Source organism: Helicoverpa armigera, chromosome 28 (assembly GCF_030705265.1).
Source record: "Helicoverpa armigera isolate CAAS_96S chromosome 28, ASM3070526v1, whole genome shotgun sequence".
In the NCBI taxonomy this organism is placed as follows: Eukaryota; Metazoa; Arthropoda; class Insecta; order Lepidoptera; family Noctuidae; genus Helicoverpa; species Helicoverpa armigera.
In genome coordinates this window covers 3758022-3778283 of record NC_087147.1, presented here as the reverse complement: position 1 = coordinate 3778283, position 20262 = coordinate 3758022, and the positions used below count along the sequence as shown (strand labels likewise).

Sequence of the window (20262 nt, the reverse complement as noted above, 5' to 3'; positions counted from 1 at the left end):
TTCAGTAATTTTAGTATGAAATGACATTTATATGTACTATGACTTTCAACTACAGCTTCAAAAACAAAAATAAAATGTCATATATTTTTCTACAAACTTCAATTATCGAATGGAAATATATTCGATGGAAACAGAGCCACAAAAATAGTAACAGAATTTTTATTAACAGGATTCTAACGAAAACAAATTCTGATATTCGTGTTCACAAAGTAAATAGAGAAAATGAAATAACTTTTGTTGGAGCAAAACCATTAGTTCTTGATATTGATACTGTTCTGCCTTATATTGGACAAATAATTGAAAATGTTTTAGTTATTTTTGGACTTTATTAATTTTTCGGATTCGATTTTTTTTTGTGTGTGAAAAATAATACAATAAAATTTTACCTATGTGAAAACGTTTTTTGCTGTGTGTGCCTTTTTTATTTGCTAAGAGTAAAGTCAGAGTATTTTTTTTTTTTGCAAAAATACATTTATCTAAATCTAAACATTTAAAGTCATTACAATAAATAAAAAAAACAAATGTTAAAATAAAGAAAAGAAGTTTATTTCAAAAAACTTTAAAGTATTGTGTAAGTTTTCAATGACGAAATTGATCTAGTTTAATCAGTTTCGAAAACTTAAAAGTTAAATACATTTTTTTATTCGAAAAATTATCATCATTTGTCCGAAACTTGAGTCGATAAATTGATGTATACCTACTGTACCTACATGCTTATAATAGATTTTAAAATCTTTTTTTTTTTTCAATCAACCTATATTCAACTTTAACATTCAACAATAAGATTCGCAATTGATTAACCGGCAAAATAAATGTAAAATTAATTCACATTACTTTATAAAATTAATTAATACTCAATATTTTTTGTACATATGGAAAGCCGCAATAACTACCGCATAACCAATAATTCTGAAATAACAGTAAAATAGTGAACATTTACATACTAACATATTAAAGAAGAAACATTTGTTTGTTTGTACCCCCAAGGCTCCGAAACTACTGAATGGATTTGAAACCTCTTTCAACAGTTTATTTATTACAGGGTTTACCAACAGCTTCTGTGTAGATAAAGCTTAGAGTACTGTTAGAAAGCTACACTCTTCCCGAGTAACATGAGCTATATTTTATCCCGATGCGAGCAGTAGTTTCCATGGGACGTGGGTAAACCCGCGGGAATACGACTAGTTTTGATACAAAATTGTTCACAAAAGGCAGATCGGTCATTGATTTCAACGTTTTTGTGTCAATATGAAATAATTATTCGTGACGAATAGACTTTTGGCGGTTATTTTTGGCATTTGTTGCGGTCATAATTGGGAATTCCTTTGTTTGATTTTTGGTTCTTTTGTTATTTTTGTGGAGTGACTCTGAATCACATATGTTTTACTACTCCGTACTTTTTGAATCAATATTTTTGTAAGATACTTTACAAAGTATGTAAGAAATGTATGTAAAATAAAATGTGGATATGTATGTGTGGTAAATGTGGATAAATAAATGGACACCGAAAGGAAGAAGAAAAAAAAGCTTAGTCCTAGCTTAACACCTAAAGATATTTTTGCAAAAGAAGGCTTCGTATATGAAGTAGTTTTCAAATTAACAACGTCAGCCTTAAGAATGCATTTGACATTCAAACCTCAGAAAAAAGTGGGTCACCCATCATCCTACTAATTCTAAACAAATGAACAACTACTCACAATCATCTGGTCTTCCTCATGATGAAGCCACCTGATCTCCGGTGGAGGGTAGCCATCCACGTCACAGCTCAGAGTGACAGTTGTGCCAACTTCTGCTTCCACATCCTTTGGTAACGTTTTGAAGGTTGGAGCATCTACAAACACAAATCTTGTAAATAACTTGGACTGATTTAGATCAAAATTTGGGTGGAGAAAAGAAGGACCTAGAAGATAGTTATAGGGATTATAAGATTTTATAGTTTTAGCTGTATGTAGGACCAAGCTTTTTGGAGTCGAGTGTGAAACTGAAGTTTTATTGGATCTTGAGAGAACTACTTCTAGTTCCCTTAAGTCCCTCATGGTTTTCTCTGTATTTAAATCAATATTATGATGAACTAAAACCTCTTTGCAGTCCACGGCAACAATTTTGCCATAAAAACACTCTACAGATTTGACTATATCATCATCATCATTATCAACCTTTCTATCGTCCCACTGCTGGACACTGACCTCTCACATGAAAAAAAAACATTATGCTCAATTGAAACGAAGTAAAGTCTAACAGTAAAATGCCGATACTAACTTTGAGAATACAGAATAGATTTCAAGTCTTATTTGTTCCCACTTCCCGGTAAAGTCTCCATACCTTTCTCCTCAGTGCTATTAACTTCAAGTTTCAAAGTTATTTATTTTAAAATGTTCAAGAATTTTCGAATGACTACAGACGAATGTTTTGTAAACGGTTTCTACTTACAAGTAATTTCGAGCGTCTCTATTTCTTCGCTGTTTCCGACATCGTTGTAGACTACACACTTTATTGTAGCATCGTGGTATTTTCTTGTTATGTTGTATATTTTCTGTTGGGGTAAAGTTTCCTTATTAATTATTTTTTTATTTGTTTTAATTTCATTTGTTTTCTATTATTCAGCATTGCATTAATCTTCAACTGTTACATCATCTTTATTTATATACACATCTATTAATTTAACTGTTTCTTTTTCTACATTAACTTCACTAAATAAACCAATCACAGCTTTAATAAAACTTATATTTTCATTAAAAGTTTGGTTTTAATTACTCACCAATTCAGTAGTATTTCCTTCAATAAGTTTTTCATTCAAAAACCACTTGTATGTTAGGTTGGATGGGTTTGCATCGGCTCTGCACGCTGTTGAAAAAATATTTCATATTGAAACACCAGTAATTAAGAGTTTAAACTAACTAATGAACGACCTATATAAGGTTTAACTTGACCTATATTCTGAGTTGAGAACATGCAGCTATAAATTGAATGTAATCATTAATAGTAATAATTCATATTGTTCTAATTTAGTATTTATCGATATATATTATCAGAGGCGCCAGTAAGACAACCAGTCTTACCAAGGGGCATTGGGATGCACGGTTAACTGGATTGAGGAGGTCAGATAGGGCAGTCGCTCTTTGTAAAACACTGGTACTCAGCTGCATCCGATTAGACGGGAAGCCGACCCCAACATAGTTGGAAAAAGGCTTGGGAGATGATCCTAGTTACTAAGGTCATTATATCTAATACTGTTAAAACCTTACCTATAACAACATCATCTCCTTCAGGAATCTTCCCGTTAGCACCAGATTTGATGAACATTTTCACTTTAGGAGCATATTTTACCTGTAAACAAAACTCTTTATTAATATTATAAATTAATTATAGACTACCAACATTGTAGCTTCCTCATCAATGAGTGTTACCAAGAGGCTTCCAATCTTTCTTTGTGAAAAGGAAGTGGGAATAAAATGAGGTTTGGTAATAGATTTTTTTTTGTAAAGATTCAAGTGGCTGAAGAAATCAATTGATTTAAAAAGGTCAGGTGTGTCGTCGTGGCAGCTTAAAGGTTGAGGGAGCTCCACCTCAAATACAATAACATAGGTTCGAAACCTGGCTCCGTAATTATATTTTCTATGTAGGATGGCACTTTTTGTGATATTATTTTCATAGTTATTTATAACTACCTATTTTAGTATCCCAAAGATCGCCTAGTATGTACTATTACTATCATTATATATGTGTGTATTATTACTATCATTTGTTCGGCATTTTTATGATGCTCCAAGAATCTTTTCATGAAACTTACTGCTTTAATTAAAATTGTGTGTCATTCAAATTGATAACTTTTTCTATATTCAAGAAAAGATTAACTGCCTGAAAGACAAGAATCAGAATGAATTGAATGTAACTATGACAGCTAACAGAAATGAAATGAAGAGGAAAATATATTGCGATGATCCCAAATAAATTGGGGACACGGCAAAGATGTCCTCGAAAGGCGATCTGATATCAATTTGAAAATATCTGACATAACAGAGAAGGATACTTCAAGTATCCCATTCTTCACCTAGCCTTTTCCCAACTAAGTTGGGGTCGGCTCCCAGTCTAACCGCATGCAGCTGAGTACCAGCTCTTTACAAGAAGTGACTGCCTGTCTAACCTCCTCAACCTGGACCACATAAGATCTCTTGGTAAGACTGGTTGTCAGACTTTTTGGCTACAGACTTCCCGTAACTACTGCCAAAGATGTTGAGATAACAGCCGGGCTCCACACTTTATCGTGCCATCCGAAACACAGTCATTGGTGTCTAAGATATACTTAGAAAGTAGAAAGTAAGTACAAACTTAGAAAAGTTGCATTGGTACTTGCCTGACCTGGAAACGATCCCGCCCCCTCATACTTTTTGGCTTCTGACTACCCGTAACAACTGCCAAAGATGTTGAAATAACAGCCGGGTTCTACACTTTATCGTGCCATCCGAAACAGGATATTTGAAGTATCCATTGATTTTCAATCAAATGGTACTCTTGAGGATCGTTAAAAGGTTGTAATAGACTCTAATCCTCTTTACCCTGACGATTAAACCGATACTGTTTTGTCAACAATATTAAAGGCTATTAATGAAACATTAGAACTGATAATAATCTTTAATGGCTTGATAATAGAGTTTAATCTTGAATGGTGCGAATTTTGAAATGCGTGCTGTTTTGCGCGTATTTGAAATGTTGTATTAGATTTCAATATGCTCTTTGTTTTTGTCTTTGCTCTTCTTAAAATAATAACATTTTGATTATGTTATGTTATGTATGTTATGTTTTCTTCCTTACCTAATTATTTATCACTGAGTATTTTACCTACTATAGTTTTCTATACTCCGAAATAATATGGTTTACAGTACATAATTAGTCAGTTTCAACTGTGAATCTTCTTCATAACATGCCAATTTTACTTTTCCATTACTTTTTTATGAAAATACCAACAGAGTAAAATAGCGTAACTAAACAATCAACATAAGTCTTCACAATCCTTATTGTTTCTATTCCATTACAAAAACAATTGCAAACTAACACTGAAGAACTAGTTCATAATCATCGCAATTATTTTAAAGACAAAACGAAGATTTAGAAATAAATAATAACAAAAGTTTAAGATTTTTCGGAGGATATAGTTTCGAGAATAAACCGAATTTTGATAGTTTTGTTACTAAAGAGAAGCATGTTATTTAATTATCATATTTAGAGTGAAAGATTACTGCTTTGAATACCCATATTACTTTAAAACGGCTAAGCCAATTTCAACGAAGTTTGTATAAAAACCACATACAAATCAGGTCACCCGTTTAGGGTCCAAATAATATTACGACGACATAAAAGTAGATCTTGATACACTTTGCATTACGCTAGCGTTTTGACATTTTGTACTGAACTCCGATGCTGAGAATGTCACAATGAAGTCAAATATCACAGCATCCAAATAAGGATTAGAACAAAGGACTACACACCTTTTGAGAAGCTTTATCAATGAAACAATCATCCGAAGTAAATATTGCCTCGAAGTTAAAAATATATATAGTCAAATATTATGATGCAGTGTGGGCCACTAGTAGATGGACGGACGATCTAGCCAAGGGCGCCGGGAAGCAGTGTATGCGGGTTGCTGAAGATCGAGCAAAGTGGCGAAGTTTTCGAAGGCCTTTGTCCAGCAGTGGACATCTTTAGGATGAAACGACGACTATAGCAGCTCTCATTATTCATTGAATAAGGCGACCAAACTAAAATGCATATTTCATAAACAAAACAGAGCAGTAAATTTCCTTTAAAAGAAAGGAAAAGAACGGACAAAATGCATAAAACAAACACAAGAAAAAACAGGTAGACCTTATTGTCGTTTAAAAACAAACTAGAGATAATAAAAATTATTTATTGCACCTAGAAAGTACTAAAAACTCTACGTCTGTACCTCGCGGAGTAATTAATGAATAGGATGCGAAAAAAATATGGAGAAGACCACGGAGGATGGAAAGATAGCGGAGATACCATAAGGAAGGTAGGTCAGGCGCCTTATTTTAGATCAAGTAACGTACGCAGAGAGTGATGAAACCGAGGTTACTAGTGAACTAACAAGGCTTTGAGATCCCTTGAAACATCTATCAAAGATTGATATTTTGGTTTAAAAAATGGGTGGATCCAAATAAGGCGTATAAAGACGTAGCCATTAACGTTCCTCGTCCCGCGAACCCGCATTTTGGCGCGCTACTTTCTAAGGGGATTTTCCGTTTTGACGTCTCCGCTCGTTATTTTGTTCTCCATGAAAACACAAAAATATATAATCTGCATAATGTACTAGATACGGCTTGTGAATTTTATACGCGTTGGAATAATATTATAATGGCATTGCGATTTGTGTTATTTTTGTTAATGTTCATTATTTTCTTCTTTCGTATTTTTTGTATTATATACAGTATTATGTAAATGAGGAGTCATTTTCAAATTAGACTTAAATAGGTCACAGAAACTATTTCCTATATTATACTTCCTTATACAAACAATTCTCATAACTTTCCTAAAATATCGAAAAACCCACAATATCCTCCCTCTAAAATTTATCGAAACACATAAACACTGTCATAAGTTTCAATCGAAAAAAAATAGAACCCATGAAAATTTATATTTGCCGCCATTAAAAAAGAAAAACGGTCACAGCGGTATTACGTGTACAAATGGCAAGTATCTCGGTATCATAGCAATATCATAGCACATCAGATCGTAAAAAGTAATTGGGTGGGCCGTAAAAAGGGGTTTATTTTATGACCAACGAAAAAATATATGATAAACATACCGACCGGCCTTTTCTCGTCATAACAATGACGGAGATGTCGAGAGAATGGAAGCGAAGGGTGGAGAAATTGGCCCTTTGTGGGCGTAGTTTTGGGACGCTGACGTACTCAGTGCTAGGTCATTTTGTTATGCTCTGATGCTTATTTATCTAGGTCTTTTCCATTATTTTTTAAGCTTAAATAAATCACATAATGTTACTAACTTGAGTTTCAATCATAACTTGAATTATTTTATATACAAGAATATTTTATGTTTCCGCTAAGGTCAAATTCTGACCTTTTAACCGAAGTTACAATAAATAAGCCATTCAATTGATATTTTCTTTATTTTCTTTCAGCCTGACCTTTTCCATTCATCAAAAATAAATGGAACCACATCCAGACCTCGATATCCGAGTAAAACAATAAACGAAACCCTAATATTAAAGGAAGAAACATATTAATATTAATGCCACATCCAGTTTCTGTATACGGGACCGGAATAGTAATTTCCTTTTGACTTTGGGGACGACAATAATTTTTACATCTGTACAAAAGTATATTGATTAACGTATAAGTATTTTTACGGGTCACTGAATATATTCAGTAGTGATGAAACATCTTAACATTTCCTTGTAGTGAAGCGAGGCGATGAAGATATAAAATTTATCGATAAGTTGAGCTTGAGTGGTAACGTATCGATAGAAAGTAACGTAACAATAGAGATTGAGTAATAACAAGAAATGAAAGAAGGATAAAACGGAATGAAGGTAAATAATTCTTGCGTTATGGAGCGATAGATAGGTGTGTTTATTTCAATCAGGATGATAGGCGTGAGGATAAATATGAGTATTACAGACATCATCATTCGCTTGGACTTATAGCTGTTTATTTGGATCGGCTATCTTTTACTTTCCTTATCTTACATCATCTCAGAAATAATCCATTGTTTCCATGGATTTTCATTCTAACTTATCACGTAACGCCGTCAACTGCAAAAGTGTGTGATACCAGTTAAGATATGAACCAACACTTACTGATATAAGAAAACTAAAAAGAATCAACTATGAATCCAGACGTAAAAAATATTGCCATCGTTCTCAATCATTTTACCGATTTCATCTCTAAAGTTGGTCCACCAATATTCTCCAACAATTTCATGGTAAAAGCAATATTTTTACAAGAGAATACAAATACACGGCCTAAACTTTACTAGGGGTTGAAGATAGCAAATAGCAACGACTGGAGTTTTATCTCAATATTTTACGAGATACCATGGGAAGGGGATCGCGATTACTTTGTAGGAGCTAAGGAAAGTTTAGGGGAAGATCTGCGTTGTTAAAATGTAAAATATTCGATATTTATATTGTTGGTAAGGTAGGTATGTAAGCTATAGTAGTGTTGGGACATGATATAATGTTTTTGAAGAAAAATGAAATGAGTAGGAAGACATTCATAGTAACATAGATTATGTAAACCAACATGTTAATAAGAAAAAAAACTGGCCAAGTACAAGTCGGTCTCCCAAAGCTTACCGAATTAATAAATAAATGCCGGGACATTTGTTCACATATGGTCGATTAGCCCCATGGTCAGCTAGTGATGTTAGCTTGTGTTATGGGTGTTGACATAACTGATCAACTAATTATTATCCATAGGATAACCAAAAAAAAATTGTAGCAATGTTCTATGGAAGTTCAGAAGAAATGAGGTTACAACTTATTAACTAGCCGAACAGAACACTCCAAAGCAACAAAAACATACCTACACAAAAACTCTGCACAACAAATGTTTAGTGGAACAAGCCCTTTTTGTTTACTCGAAATATTTCTTAGCTGTTCGGAAGAAAAACGCGGCTTTCTACAAATGTCGAACAAGACCAGAATAAGTAAAGAGATCACGGTACTATCGTAAGTAGGGATCCGATGTGGGTTCCCAACGTATTTTCCTAATTAGGAGACGGATTATTCTTGGTATGTGTTGATACCCTATAAGATTGTTCTGTAAGTATTCCGTTTTTTCGAAATAACTGTTTTGGTCAAACATTATGTATCTTCAATATCGTTTTAGAAAATTCTGATCTTTAATTTTACTGTCTATCAAAGTTAGATCTTCATCTTTCGAAACATATGTTAAATCTAGCCACGAGCCATCATTGTAATTCCACAAGAAATCGTTATTTACTCTTATTTCATTCTTTTTATGCTCCAAAATATTCCAGAGCATCATACCCTTCGTTTATTATGCAAAACTCCTCTGGCAGCGAAATAACATTTCCTACGAAACGACTACCGTACACGTCTCCAAAAATCGGGACCATTTAAAAATGCTGTCTCTGAGTTTGAGCAAATCCCACTCAGATATCCAAAAAGGTATGAGCAACAATAATTAATGAAGTCTCAACATCTGTGTATTTGACGACCTTCTCAGTAAATTCTCGCAGTACGGCCTTTAATTAATTAGCTACATCGCTTTCAGTCACAGGTCAAAAATTTACAATGCAAATGATATTCGGCGAACATCGCCCCTAATTCCAGTGTCATAAATATATAAGCCGTAAAAATACGACAGTGTTTCAGAAACAATTTTCATATTTCTAACTTCATTGGATATTCTGGGAGTGTACGCATATTTACTGCGCTTGGCGCTGTCAGTGCTAAATCTCTCGGCGTTGCAAATGGCGACACGTAACGCCCATCGCAGTCGGTGTCCAGTCACTTTTGTCAATATTTTTCGGCTACATGGTCCTTTGTTTTGTTATTATCTTTTGTTTGCAACAAAGTTCGTGGAAAGACTTCTGTCAATTTTTCCTTCAGCTTACGGAATATAAGGAATTGTTTTTGAAACAAAAAAGATTTAATATTTGACATTTTAATACCCAACAAAATTCTACCAACAACTGGAGTTTCCTCAACACCATTGCAGTCTTCTTTATCACCTATAACTATACTATCCACTCTAAACACTTCTTAACCTAACGAATAACCTTTACCTCTATTCAGCGCACTAAGTTCAAAACTTAGAACAAGTACAGCTTCTATAACTTCTATTGTAGAGTAAGTTTGGAGAAGTTTTATTAAAACTGGACTCACCTCTATTTGTATGCTAGCGGCTCTGTATGCGCGATCCGCTGTGTTCTGCGCTTGACACGTGAACGTCTGGTTGTGGTGTTCTTGCTTTGGAGTCATCTTTATTATAGACCTGGATAAATACAATGTGATTTGGAATTAGCGAAAAAATGTCTATATTAAACATTAAAACATAATTTGAAGAATTTAAGTAAAGGATATTTACTTTAGGAAATAAATAGGTGGTCGATCTCATAGCAAGTGATTATATAATTGTAATGAAAAGGACACTAAAGTCAGCATACGTTGTAACTAAATAGACAGTTATACTTATAGGGAATTAAGGCAGACAAAAATGGATTGTAACCACTCAATAATAAGATCTAATTTACAATAATTACCTAGCTGTAAATCTCTGACCATCCGGCATTGGTTCCACACTATACGTGACTCCTTGTGTCAGAACACCAGCATTGCTGTCTACCCACGTAATCTAAAACAAAGGAAAAGCTGTGGTTACTAAGTATTCAAAGCGCCAACCTTGCGAAGATGAGAACTATATAAATGCAAAATAGTTCTTTGACGATGTCTCGCACATTGGTGTTACAAAAGAAATATATGGGTCTTCTAGAAACGTGTCCAATTATATTCAGAAAAATGTGGACAATTTTGCAGAATCTAATTCTCCTTTCACGGATGTTTTCATAACAGGATATAAAACCGCAGTCGTTATTACAAATCTCATTACTGACAATGAAAAAAAACAATATGATCCAAATTCTTAATGGCCAAACACAACCGTTAAGGAAGATGATTAAAATCCTTTTTAAGCAAATGAATTTGGTATTTCCTCCAATCCCATCGTCGCAGAGATTACTTTAGCCAATCCTATTCCTTCGTTATGAAATATTTGTGCAATCAGAGCGATGCAGTCTCTAAGGGTCTACAATACGGACGCAACATCATTTTCAATTTATCTCCTAATTGTGAGGAGGTCCCAGGGGAGGTATACCTATTCACTCTACTTGAAGAGCTTAAATGGAATACTCTCTTGCTTAATACCGGGACAAACAAATTGACACAGAGCTAAATAAATTGGACGGAGAGTCTCCCAGGATTTGTTTATGTGGAATGTGAAAATTTTGAATTTTTTTGCTCAACGTGCCTTAATTTCTTGGTTATGTTTAGGATGAAAGTGAAATTAGTTTTTGGGGATTATTTCGCGGTTTGTTGAAGCTTTTTTTACTTCTAATTTTGTATGGGAAGTTTATTTTGGGAACGTTGAACACAATTCTTCCGTATTTATTTTTAAATGCGAACGTAACCTCTGTCTGTCTGTTTGTTCATGTCAAAACAACTGAATATATCTAAAAGTATGTAAAGGTAGTCTAGAACCTTAGAAAGGATAAAGTCTACTTTTTATCGTGAAGGAAGTAGTTCCCTAGGGACGCACGTGGGACCGCAGAGAAAAACTGGTATTGATATATTACGAAACAAAATATCCCAAAATATACTACAAAATACTTTACCGATACAACTTTATTACAAACGTGTACCTTCATAAATTTTATTATAAGCACTGTACATACATTCTGTTTCACAAATTGTGTTCGATTGCTCAATTTCCAGTGTATCATGCTCTTAGATCATTTAGCTAACTGGATACGCCATTGATGTATCTTCCCTTATACCGAAGCTACTATACCATCTTTCATTTTCATTTGTGTACATAATAATATGTACTCGTATATGTGGGCGTCAAGTTCATACTTATGTTTGACAGTAACTATCATCGTTTGCGATCTAAGTAAAGGTCAAAGAAGACATCTTGAGCAAGCCTGGATTTAAAAGTCTGAATTGGCTAAACCGCCTTGACCAAGCGTAGTGATTAAAGCTCATTTCTTCTCTATAGGAGAAAAGGCTAATGCCTAGCAGTGGATACCTAAAAGGCTGATGATGAAGATCGTGTGCGTGCGTAACAATGTGACCAAAAATGCATGAGTGAGTATATATGTATAGAGCTATCACTATTTAACTGTGTTGCATCGCCCCGGTTATCAAAGTCTTATGGCGGTTCCAGTTAGATTAATGCTCTAAGAGCATGCTTCATATACCCTCAAAGTAGCATACACGTGGTCCGCCCATTTTTCACTGAACGAGAAATAGGTCGCTACTTCAAGAGATCGCTTGATGTTGAAAATAAGTATATGTATGTATTTACAGTGTGATGCAATAGTTTTATATGTAGCGTCTTGTTTGTGTTTTATACAAACAGATTTGAAAGAAATAAGGCCGGAGGATAGTAGAATGTTGTATGTGTAAGTATGTGTGTTTGAAAATAGTTCTTGAAACTTTTGATGAGTAAAGGGATACTCATTCATCAGCTATTATAGAAAATAACCTAAAACAAACAATAGTATAGTTAACTAAAACTGCATTGAAGTATTTGTATTTATTTAAGAGCTGTATCGATAAAAAATATACCGATGAATTAAACTTACAATGCCTATTATTCCTTCTAATGGAGGCTAAAATATACCAAGGCAAGTTCTTTTGAATAAAAAATAAACACTGAAAAAAAGTGTTGCAAACAATAACATCAATTTATCGCAAAAAACTTAGCTTTTAAACTAACTTTAAGCTAATCTATGCTATACAAAATAACCTTAACCAGATTAATGACTTTAACAGTCTGAAAGGCAGCAAAAAACACAAAATGAGTCTACATTAAAATACCCAAAAGATTCTTTTACAATATCCCATAAAAAGCTTTTGATAGAAAAAAATAGATCGTTTCAAAAGTACGTGAAATATTAAGAAAAATGAGTGAAATATGCAAAGGTTGGTATTACGACGGCAAGCCTGTAAAATTCCATTTATGTAATGGCATTGATTAATTATCATTATTAGGCGCACAAACTCGGGTGACAACTGAGAAAAAATCGTTGTAAAAACATTCATAATGACATCCATTAGTTTCTTTAGTTAGAAAGTTCTTGAACTATGTAATTATAATACTGAAATGTTATGAAAAAACTAGGCCGAATTTCGTGAAAAATATTTTAGTCGGAACCTATTTCTCAATGACACTTACCGTATACAGCAAACTTTTTGTCGGCCGATAAGTAGGTTGTTCAGGCTCACATATTATCAGTATAAAGATTATTACGCATGTCACAAAGATTAGGTTCTTAGTGGGTATCAGACCGACTGAAAAGTTTGCTTGAATCGAAACAAAATTTTCTTTTAAAAAAATCCAACCATCAGGTCACCTTTTCTGCTTAGTCTGTAGTGTGCGAGTAGGCTAAAATGTCAAGAAAAAATCAGGTCGAATTTCGTGAAAAATATTTTGTCGGAACCTATTTTTCAATGACACTTATTATGACAAAGAAATTGATGAGAGAAAAGACCTGAAAATATTGTTAAACTTCAATTCAAATAATAAATGGTGTTTCAATGAAAAACACTTAGGGAAAGACCTGCTTTTGTACAGAATTGAAAAAGTAATGACTAATTTACATTTTCTGAATGCTGTAATAGCCTAAGTAGGTATCATTTTAGGCAGTTATTGTACTATCGATAATGTAATTGAACTTTTCTTTTTGATTTATAGGATAGCGTAAAATGATTCAATTATTATTCATTTCAAATAACCTCTATTTTCCAGCGTTAGATATAGATTATTAGTGATTCAAAAACTGTGAAATGAGTTCTTCTGCGAATTAAATTGAAACAATAAAATGGCTTGAGCAAGTAATACTCGCATAGACCTTTCGATTATTCATACAAGAGTTTCCCAATGCTCTCATAAAGGCATTTTCCATGTTCCGTATCTAAACGAGCAAAAAATAATATTTTTGATATGGGAGCCCTCTAAAAAATGTGCTGTAGGTATATTATTATTATTAACTATCGTAAGATATATGTTTGTTGTTTGTTTATAAACAGACAGACGCACAGTGCAGTTTTAATGACAGCATCCAGTTTTGTTTGGGTTATGTATCACTAACACAAAAACACATTGCGACACACAACTCAACACTCACCTCAGCCGGCGGTTTTCCACCAACAGACACGCACTCCAGCTTGATGTTCCTATCTTCTATAGTCGAGAAGAAATTGCCTTCGACTATGCGAGGCGGCTCTGGCGGGACCAACACTGTGAGCCGCGCGTACCGGGATCGAATCGCCGGTTCACCTGTCAAACGGATTTTAATATATCATTTTGTTTCGAGTACGGGTGTAGAAGTATTGGGAATTATGAATTTTATGGTGGATGGCAATTTTAGATGTGTAGGCAGGGTGTAATTTTTAGATTGGTATTAAGGGTTTTATAATGAAGTGTACTTTGTGACTTTAATAAGGTGGTAAGCTTCGTTGGTTTACCCAAAGGACTGCTGTGCAGTGTCTCGGGGTAGATTCCTGGGTCGGGCTGATATCGCCTTGTGGGTTTAAAAAAACTTAAGGTTTTGGTGAAATGAAGATGTATTGAAATTGATATATTTAAATTCGCATTGGCTATGAAATCACATTTTTTTATGTAGAAATGATTGATATTCCAATATTACCCTAGAGGAGCACTTTTATATAATTTTAATAATTACACTTAATTACTGTGCTACTTATTTTAAATATTCTTTTCAGAAAGTTAGTGTGTTGAAAGTCATTAAAGTTATCTAAAACTGGAACATTTTAATTTAAATACTACAATACTATTTAGTAAACTATAATTATGCAAAACATAGTTTACAAACTAACGTAATTAGCATTGTTAACGTTTATATTAGGCAGCAAACATTAATCACCAAAAGTTTTACTTAATTATTCATTAATTTTAACAAAAAGTCAGTTTTAACTAGAATATCGCTTAATGTCATCTATCATTCAAACTAGACATGACACAACATTTTTTGAAAAGAAAAAGTTTTGCAAAAAAAAAATATATATTTTGTGAACATGCTGTATAAAGTCCTAAATGACCTTTTTAAAAATCAAAGTACTAAGTAAATAATAAACTTAAAGTAAAAAAAAAATAGTCACGATAGTTTTAACGATAATGCTAATATTTCTTTTACATTTGCTAGGTCTAAGATAACAGTAGACTTATACCTCTAAGGTCATTAGTACACTAAGGTTAACAAGGTCATTTGTGTATGATGCGTCATACAACTTTGATTTTCTGCTTCAAATAATTACAACAGTGATTGTACGCATTATATTTTTTTTATTTAAGTTGCAATTGGTTTCATTTTATGTGGGCTATTCTTCTTCTTTCTCCTGCCCTGTTCCCAAATATTACTTGGGGTCGGCGCAATATGTCATTTTCTTCCATTTTCCCCTGTCACTCGCCATACTGACACTCACTCCCTTCCTATTCATATCATCTTTCAGGCAATCCATCCATCTTTTCTTAGGTCTTCCTCTTCCTCTCCATCCATCTACATTCATACTTAGCACACACTTTGTTGCATGCGTATCATCCCTCCTCATTACATGTCCATACCACGACAATCTTCTACTTCTCATCTTTTCTGTAACTGGCGCTACTTTCAGACTTCCTCTAATGTAATCATTCCTCACTTTATCCATTCTTGTAACACCACACATCCATCTCAGCATTCTCATTTCTGTTACATGCACTCTCTTCTCGTCCCTCTTTTTCAATGCCCAACACTCCGATCCATACAGGACGACAGGTCTAATGACGGATTTGTAAATTTTGCCCTTCAATTTGAGGGGCATCCGCGGGTCACAAATAGCGCTAGTTACCTGTCGCCACTTCATCCATCCAGTATTGATCCGATGCGTAACGTCCCTGTTCACCTCACCATCACTTTGTACGAGTGAACCAAGGTACCGGAAGTCGGAGCAAACTGGTAGGGGCATGCCGGCTAGGGTTATGGTCATGGGTTCCGAAATACCGCCAAAATCACAATGGAGGTATTCGGTTTTACTCCTGCTCACCTTTAAACCCACTGTCTCCAGTCTCAGCCGCCATGCCTCCAATCTACTCTGGACCTCTGGCCCACTCTCCCCCACCAGAACAATGTCATCAGCGAAAAGCATACACCAGGGTGCCTCCTCCCGTATATCTGCCGTAAGCGCGTCCATTACAAGCAGGAAGAGATACGGGCTGAGGGCCGACCCCTGATGTAAGCCAACACCTACACTGAAGCTGGCGGTAGTGCCCGCTGCGGACCGGACTTCTGTACGGCATCTGCCGTACATCGCTCGGATCAACTGCACATACTTCCCTGGTATACCTTTCTCCTCAAGGGCCCACCACAAAACCTCACGAGGCACCCGGTCATATGCCTTCTCGAGGTCAACGAACACCATATGCAAGTTTTTGTGTGCACCCCTGTACTTTTCGCACAATTGGCGAATACAGAATATAGCGTCCGTTGTACTCCGACCAGGCATAAAACCGAATTGATTTCGTGCGATATCACTCTCTTCTCTCAGCCTCCTTTCAATAACTTTCTCCCACACTTTCATACTATGTGACATTAGCTTTATTCCTCTATAGTTGTTGCAATTCAACACATCACCCTTGTTCTTAAAAATGGGCACCAGGAAACTATTGCACCACTCGTCTGGTATAGTTTCCTCTTGCAACAACTTATTGAAGAATAAAGCCAGCCATTTCCATCCATCCATCTTTAATAATTTCCACACTTCCACTGGTATTCCATCTGGCCCTATCGCTTTTCCATTTTTCATTCCATTCACTGCTAATCTGACCTCATCCTCACATACATTTCTTACAAGGCCCTCGTTCACCGCTTTATGATGGAGCACACCGCTCCACTCATTTTCTTCATTCATCAGTCTTTCAAAATATTCCTTCCACCTACCTTTAATCTCCACATCATTCGAAAGGACCGTTCCGTCTCCACTCTTTACACACCTTATCTGGCATATATCTCTTGTCATTTTCTCCCTAGATTTAACCAATCGGTAAAAGTCATTTTGACCAGCTGGGCTATCTAGGGAGTCATACATCATCATTATGTGGGCTATTCATTAGGCTTTATATCATATCACCTTCAGCGATAATAGATATTTCATCATTTCTGCCCCTGTGGCAGGAACGAATAGTTACATACTGGCTTTTCATCATCCTCCGAGCCTTTTTCCCAACTATGTTGAAGTCGGCCAAGGATGTTCAGTGAAAGCCGGGACCTACAGTTTAACGTGCCATCCGAAACACAGTCATTGGTGTTTAAGATATACTTAGAACTGTTACATACTGCATTTTATTAATATGCTTGAAGAAAACCCGATAAGCTAACAAAAGAAGATTCTAAATTCTACCCAAACGGATCACAATTTAATACAACAGGACTCGAGACAATGCTTCGTCCAGTCTCGAGATAGTTTCGCAGAACTCAGGCGCAAAGTTTGTCAAGTTAAATAGTGCAAAGTTGTACAATTTAGCCGCAAGACTGTTGCCCATTGTACTTTCGTTGATAAAAAACAAAGTTAGTGCAGTTAGTTCCATGTAAATCGGGGTCCTTTTTCCCCCAAAGTTTGTGGTGATGGAATTAATTTGAGCCTTTGGGGACTGGGGAGGAAGTATGGCGTATTTCTGGGCTGTGTTTTTTAGTTTTCCTTGTGTCTTTTTTGTTTTAAGGAACTATTGGAAGAGTAGTTTGCGTCCTTTTTAACTTAGATTTATTAGCAAAGTATAGGTTAGGTTATTAGGCTAACTTTAAATTAACATACTACGCTAAAATGCTAATTAAGGCTAGAAATCAATTGAATCAAATTGATTTAACACTTTTCCACTTAAAAGAACTACATTAATAAAACATTTAAACTTCACACAATTTCAAATTTAAGTACTTCGAAATTAAATGAATATTTTCAAGACATCACATATTAAAATTATAACCAATTCGAACACACGTAACAATGAAACACACACGACAATATAATTAACATTAATCCAAGCAAAAACAAATGCGCCTCAAGGCTTAAAGATACCAACAGAACAAAATATACCAAGAATTGTTCGCGGTTTAATATATTTTAATCTGAATCCAAGTTCGCTAAACACGCAGCTTATTATTGAGATACAGGATTTAGTAGAACGAGAACATTTCGCTAAACACGAGATAATTCGCAAAACTCTTGCTTATTATCGCATCTAAATTTAGTATCCTTAGGATTAAGTGGAGGTAAATAAACTTTGTTTCTTTGTATGTTTTTTTCGTTTTTAGTAGAGGGTTTGTTGGGTGTGTTTAGTTGGGTTAAATAATTACCCTATATTTCATAAAAAATGTTGTAAACAGATGAACTAGTTACCTATTGCTACATAACATTAAAACAATCAAAAATGAATTATTTACTACTTAGCAAAGTCACAATCTGACAAAGGTACCACTCAATCCAGGGCGATTCCAACTGGTCCTTTTGGAAATGAACGGCAATAATAGTGCACCATGATAATTATACATAATTATTTTCAATACAATATTTAGAAGAAGGAATGTGGGCATGACTACTTATTGTGTTGATACCACAGAAGTTGTTCAATGATACACAGCTCATCACTAGTCTCATTATTAAAGACAATAAGAATAATTAAAAAACCACACCAAATCCAAAAGGATCAAACACAAGATAACTATAGAAATGCAGAATCTAAATCTTGAGACAAAAGCTAAACAGCCCATAAGAGTCACCTAAGACGAGATAAGACTCAAAAGCAACGAGAAATTTATCAAAGCTTACGTCCTATACAAAGAGCAATGTAAATTAATATTATATATACATTTTCGTTTGCATTTGAATAGAACAGAAGCACTTGAGGCTAAAAGGATTGAAGTACTTGAAAATTCTGAAACAGCTATTATAAATTCGTATTTATAACATAATGATGTTGAAGATAATATAATTAATTTGGATGACTTTAATGGTGGGGTAGAACGTGTAAGAGATGATAAAGTCTAAGATGTTATCGTTGAGGAAATATTCGAAGTAAAAAATGATACAGATCATTTGTTAGCTATATTATTGGGAAGGGAAATTGTCTGGATGAAGGTAGGTAGAAGGAAGTAATATTAAGGATCAGTTCACATTTATTATGGCGCTGAAAAACATTTTAATTATTTATTTATTTATTATTTTATTAGACCTATTAAATTATGAAAATTAAAGTGTTATTGTATTCAAATTATTGTCATTTTTTTTATTTTTTTTTATTAGCCTATGCTGTCCCACTGCTGGGCAAAGGCCTCCCCCAAAGCCTTCCACTTTTCTCTATCCCTCGCTGCTTGAGGCCAGTCCGAGAGGAAGCTGTCCAAGTCTTCCCTCCAGCGTTTATTGTCATTATCGTATCATTAATGATATTGTCGCATGTCATATTAGTATTAATATCAAAGACAACAAACCAAACGTAAGAAGAGTCTCTGAATAAAAATAATTCATTTTAATAATGTAGTTCACGATACTGTAGCCATTTTATAGATATTTCAATTCCCAGATTAGCATGAAAAATATTCCTCAAAAGATATTACAATTTCTATAAAAAAAGTTAATTACAAATCCAATCCGCGGAATAAAGATCTTTTGTGGCAAGAAATGCAAATCAGGCGTTATGAAAAATTACAAAACAAAAATGGTAGCGGAATGAAAGGGGTTGTGGATGAATTAATGACTAATTACGGTTCACCACAAAACCGAAATTTACATTAAATAATAGAAAATGTTTTTAAAATTACAACTGTATAAATGAAACTGGTTCGTGGAAATCATTACATGTTTGTTGTTTTAAGCCGTGTACCTACTTATTATGATCCGGGTTTTAAATATTTTGAAATAACTACGAATTTTATAAATACATTTTGTATTTACGGTAATGACGGATACAATTTTAAAACAACAGACTCATTCACGAAAGGCACTTTAACAATAGCTATCTGAAACCATTTACGTCACTCAACTACTGTAGTACCTAATAAAGCAAAACCAAAGCTGAAAAGCTCCAATTTCTCAACAATTCTTGATGCAGCCGAAGCTAGCCCACAGACGTCAGAAGCACACAAAGCCGAATATGCTACACCTAAGTTTGACTGACACGAGGAAACAGGCATAGGACTAATACGTCAATTGTGAACATCTCTTGACAGATTGGCAGACTATTCACAAACACAATTGACTAGATTCTTGTGGAGCTACGGACTGACGTATCGACAAGTATAGAACGTATTATAGACTAGTGAAATGCTATATATAGATGCTATTGAGGATGCAACTAGTGTAAATTGAGATATCAAGGAAAATAATAATAAAATAAAGGATGTAAAAATAATAGAAGAAGAAAAAATCTAACATAAAAAGAAAGAAAGATTATATCAATTGGCTCACTGTTAAATGATTTATAGTAC

At 34.4% G+C, this 20262-nt stretch overlaps 1 protein-coding gene across 1 annotated transcript in view; it reads right to left on the bottom strand.

The window, feature by feature from the left end:
- The window catches only part of LOC110377681 (irregular chiasm C-roughest protein), an 84845-nt gene that overhangs the window by 14925 nt on the left and 49658 nt on the right, over positions 1-20262 (bottom strand). Inside the window, exons 5-11 of the mRNA XM_064042309.1 lie at positions 13915-14066; positions 10270-10361; positions 9893-10001; positions 3246-3327; positions 2759-2844; positions 2431-2533; positions 1698-1831 (exon numbers count right to left, since the gene is read on the bottom strand). Of these exons, the coding sequence (XP_063898379.1) occupies positions 1698-1831; positions 2431-2533; positions 2759-2844; positions 3246-3327; positions 9893-10001; positions 10270-10361; positions 13915-14066 (758 nt within the window). The remainder of the gene's footprint in view (positions 1-1697; positions 1832-2430; positions 2534-2758; positions 2845-3245; positions 3328-9892; positions 10002-10269; positions 10362-13914; positions 14067-20262) is intronic.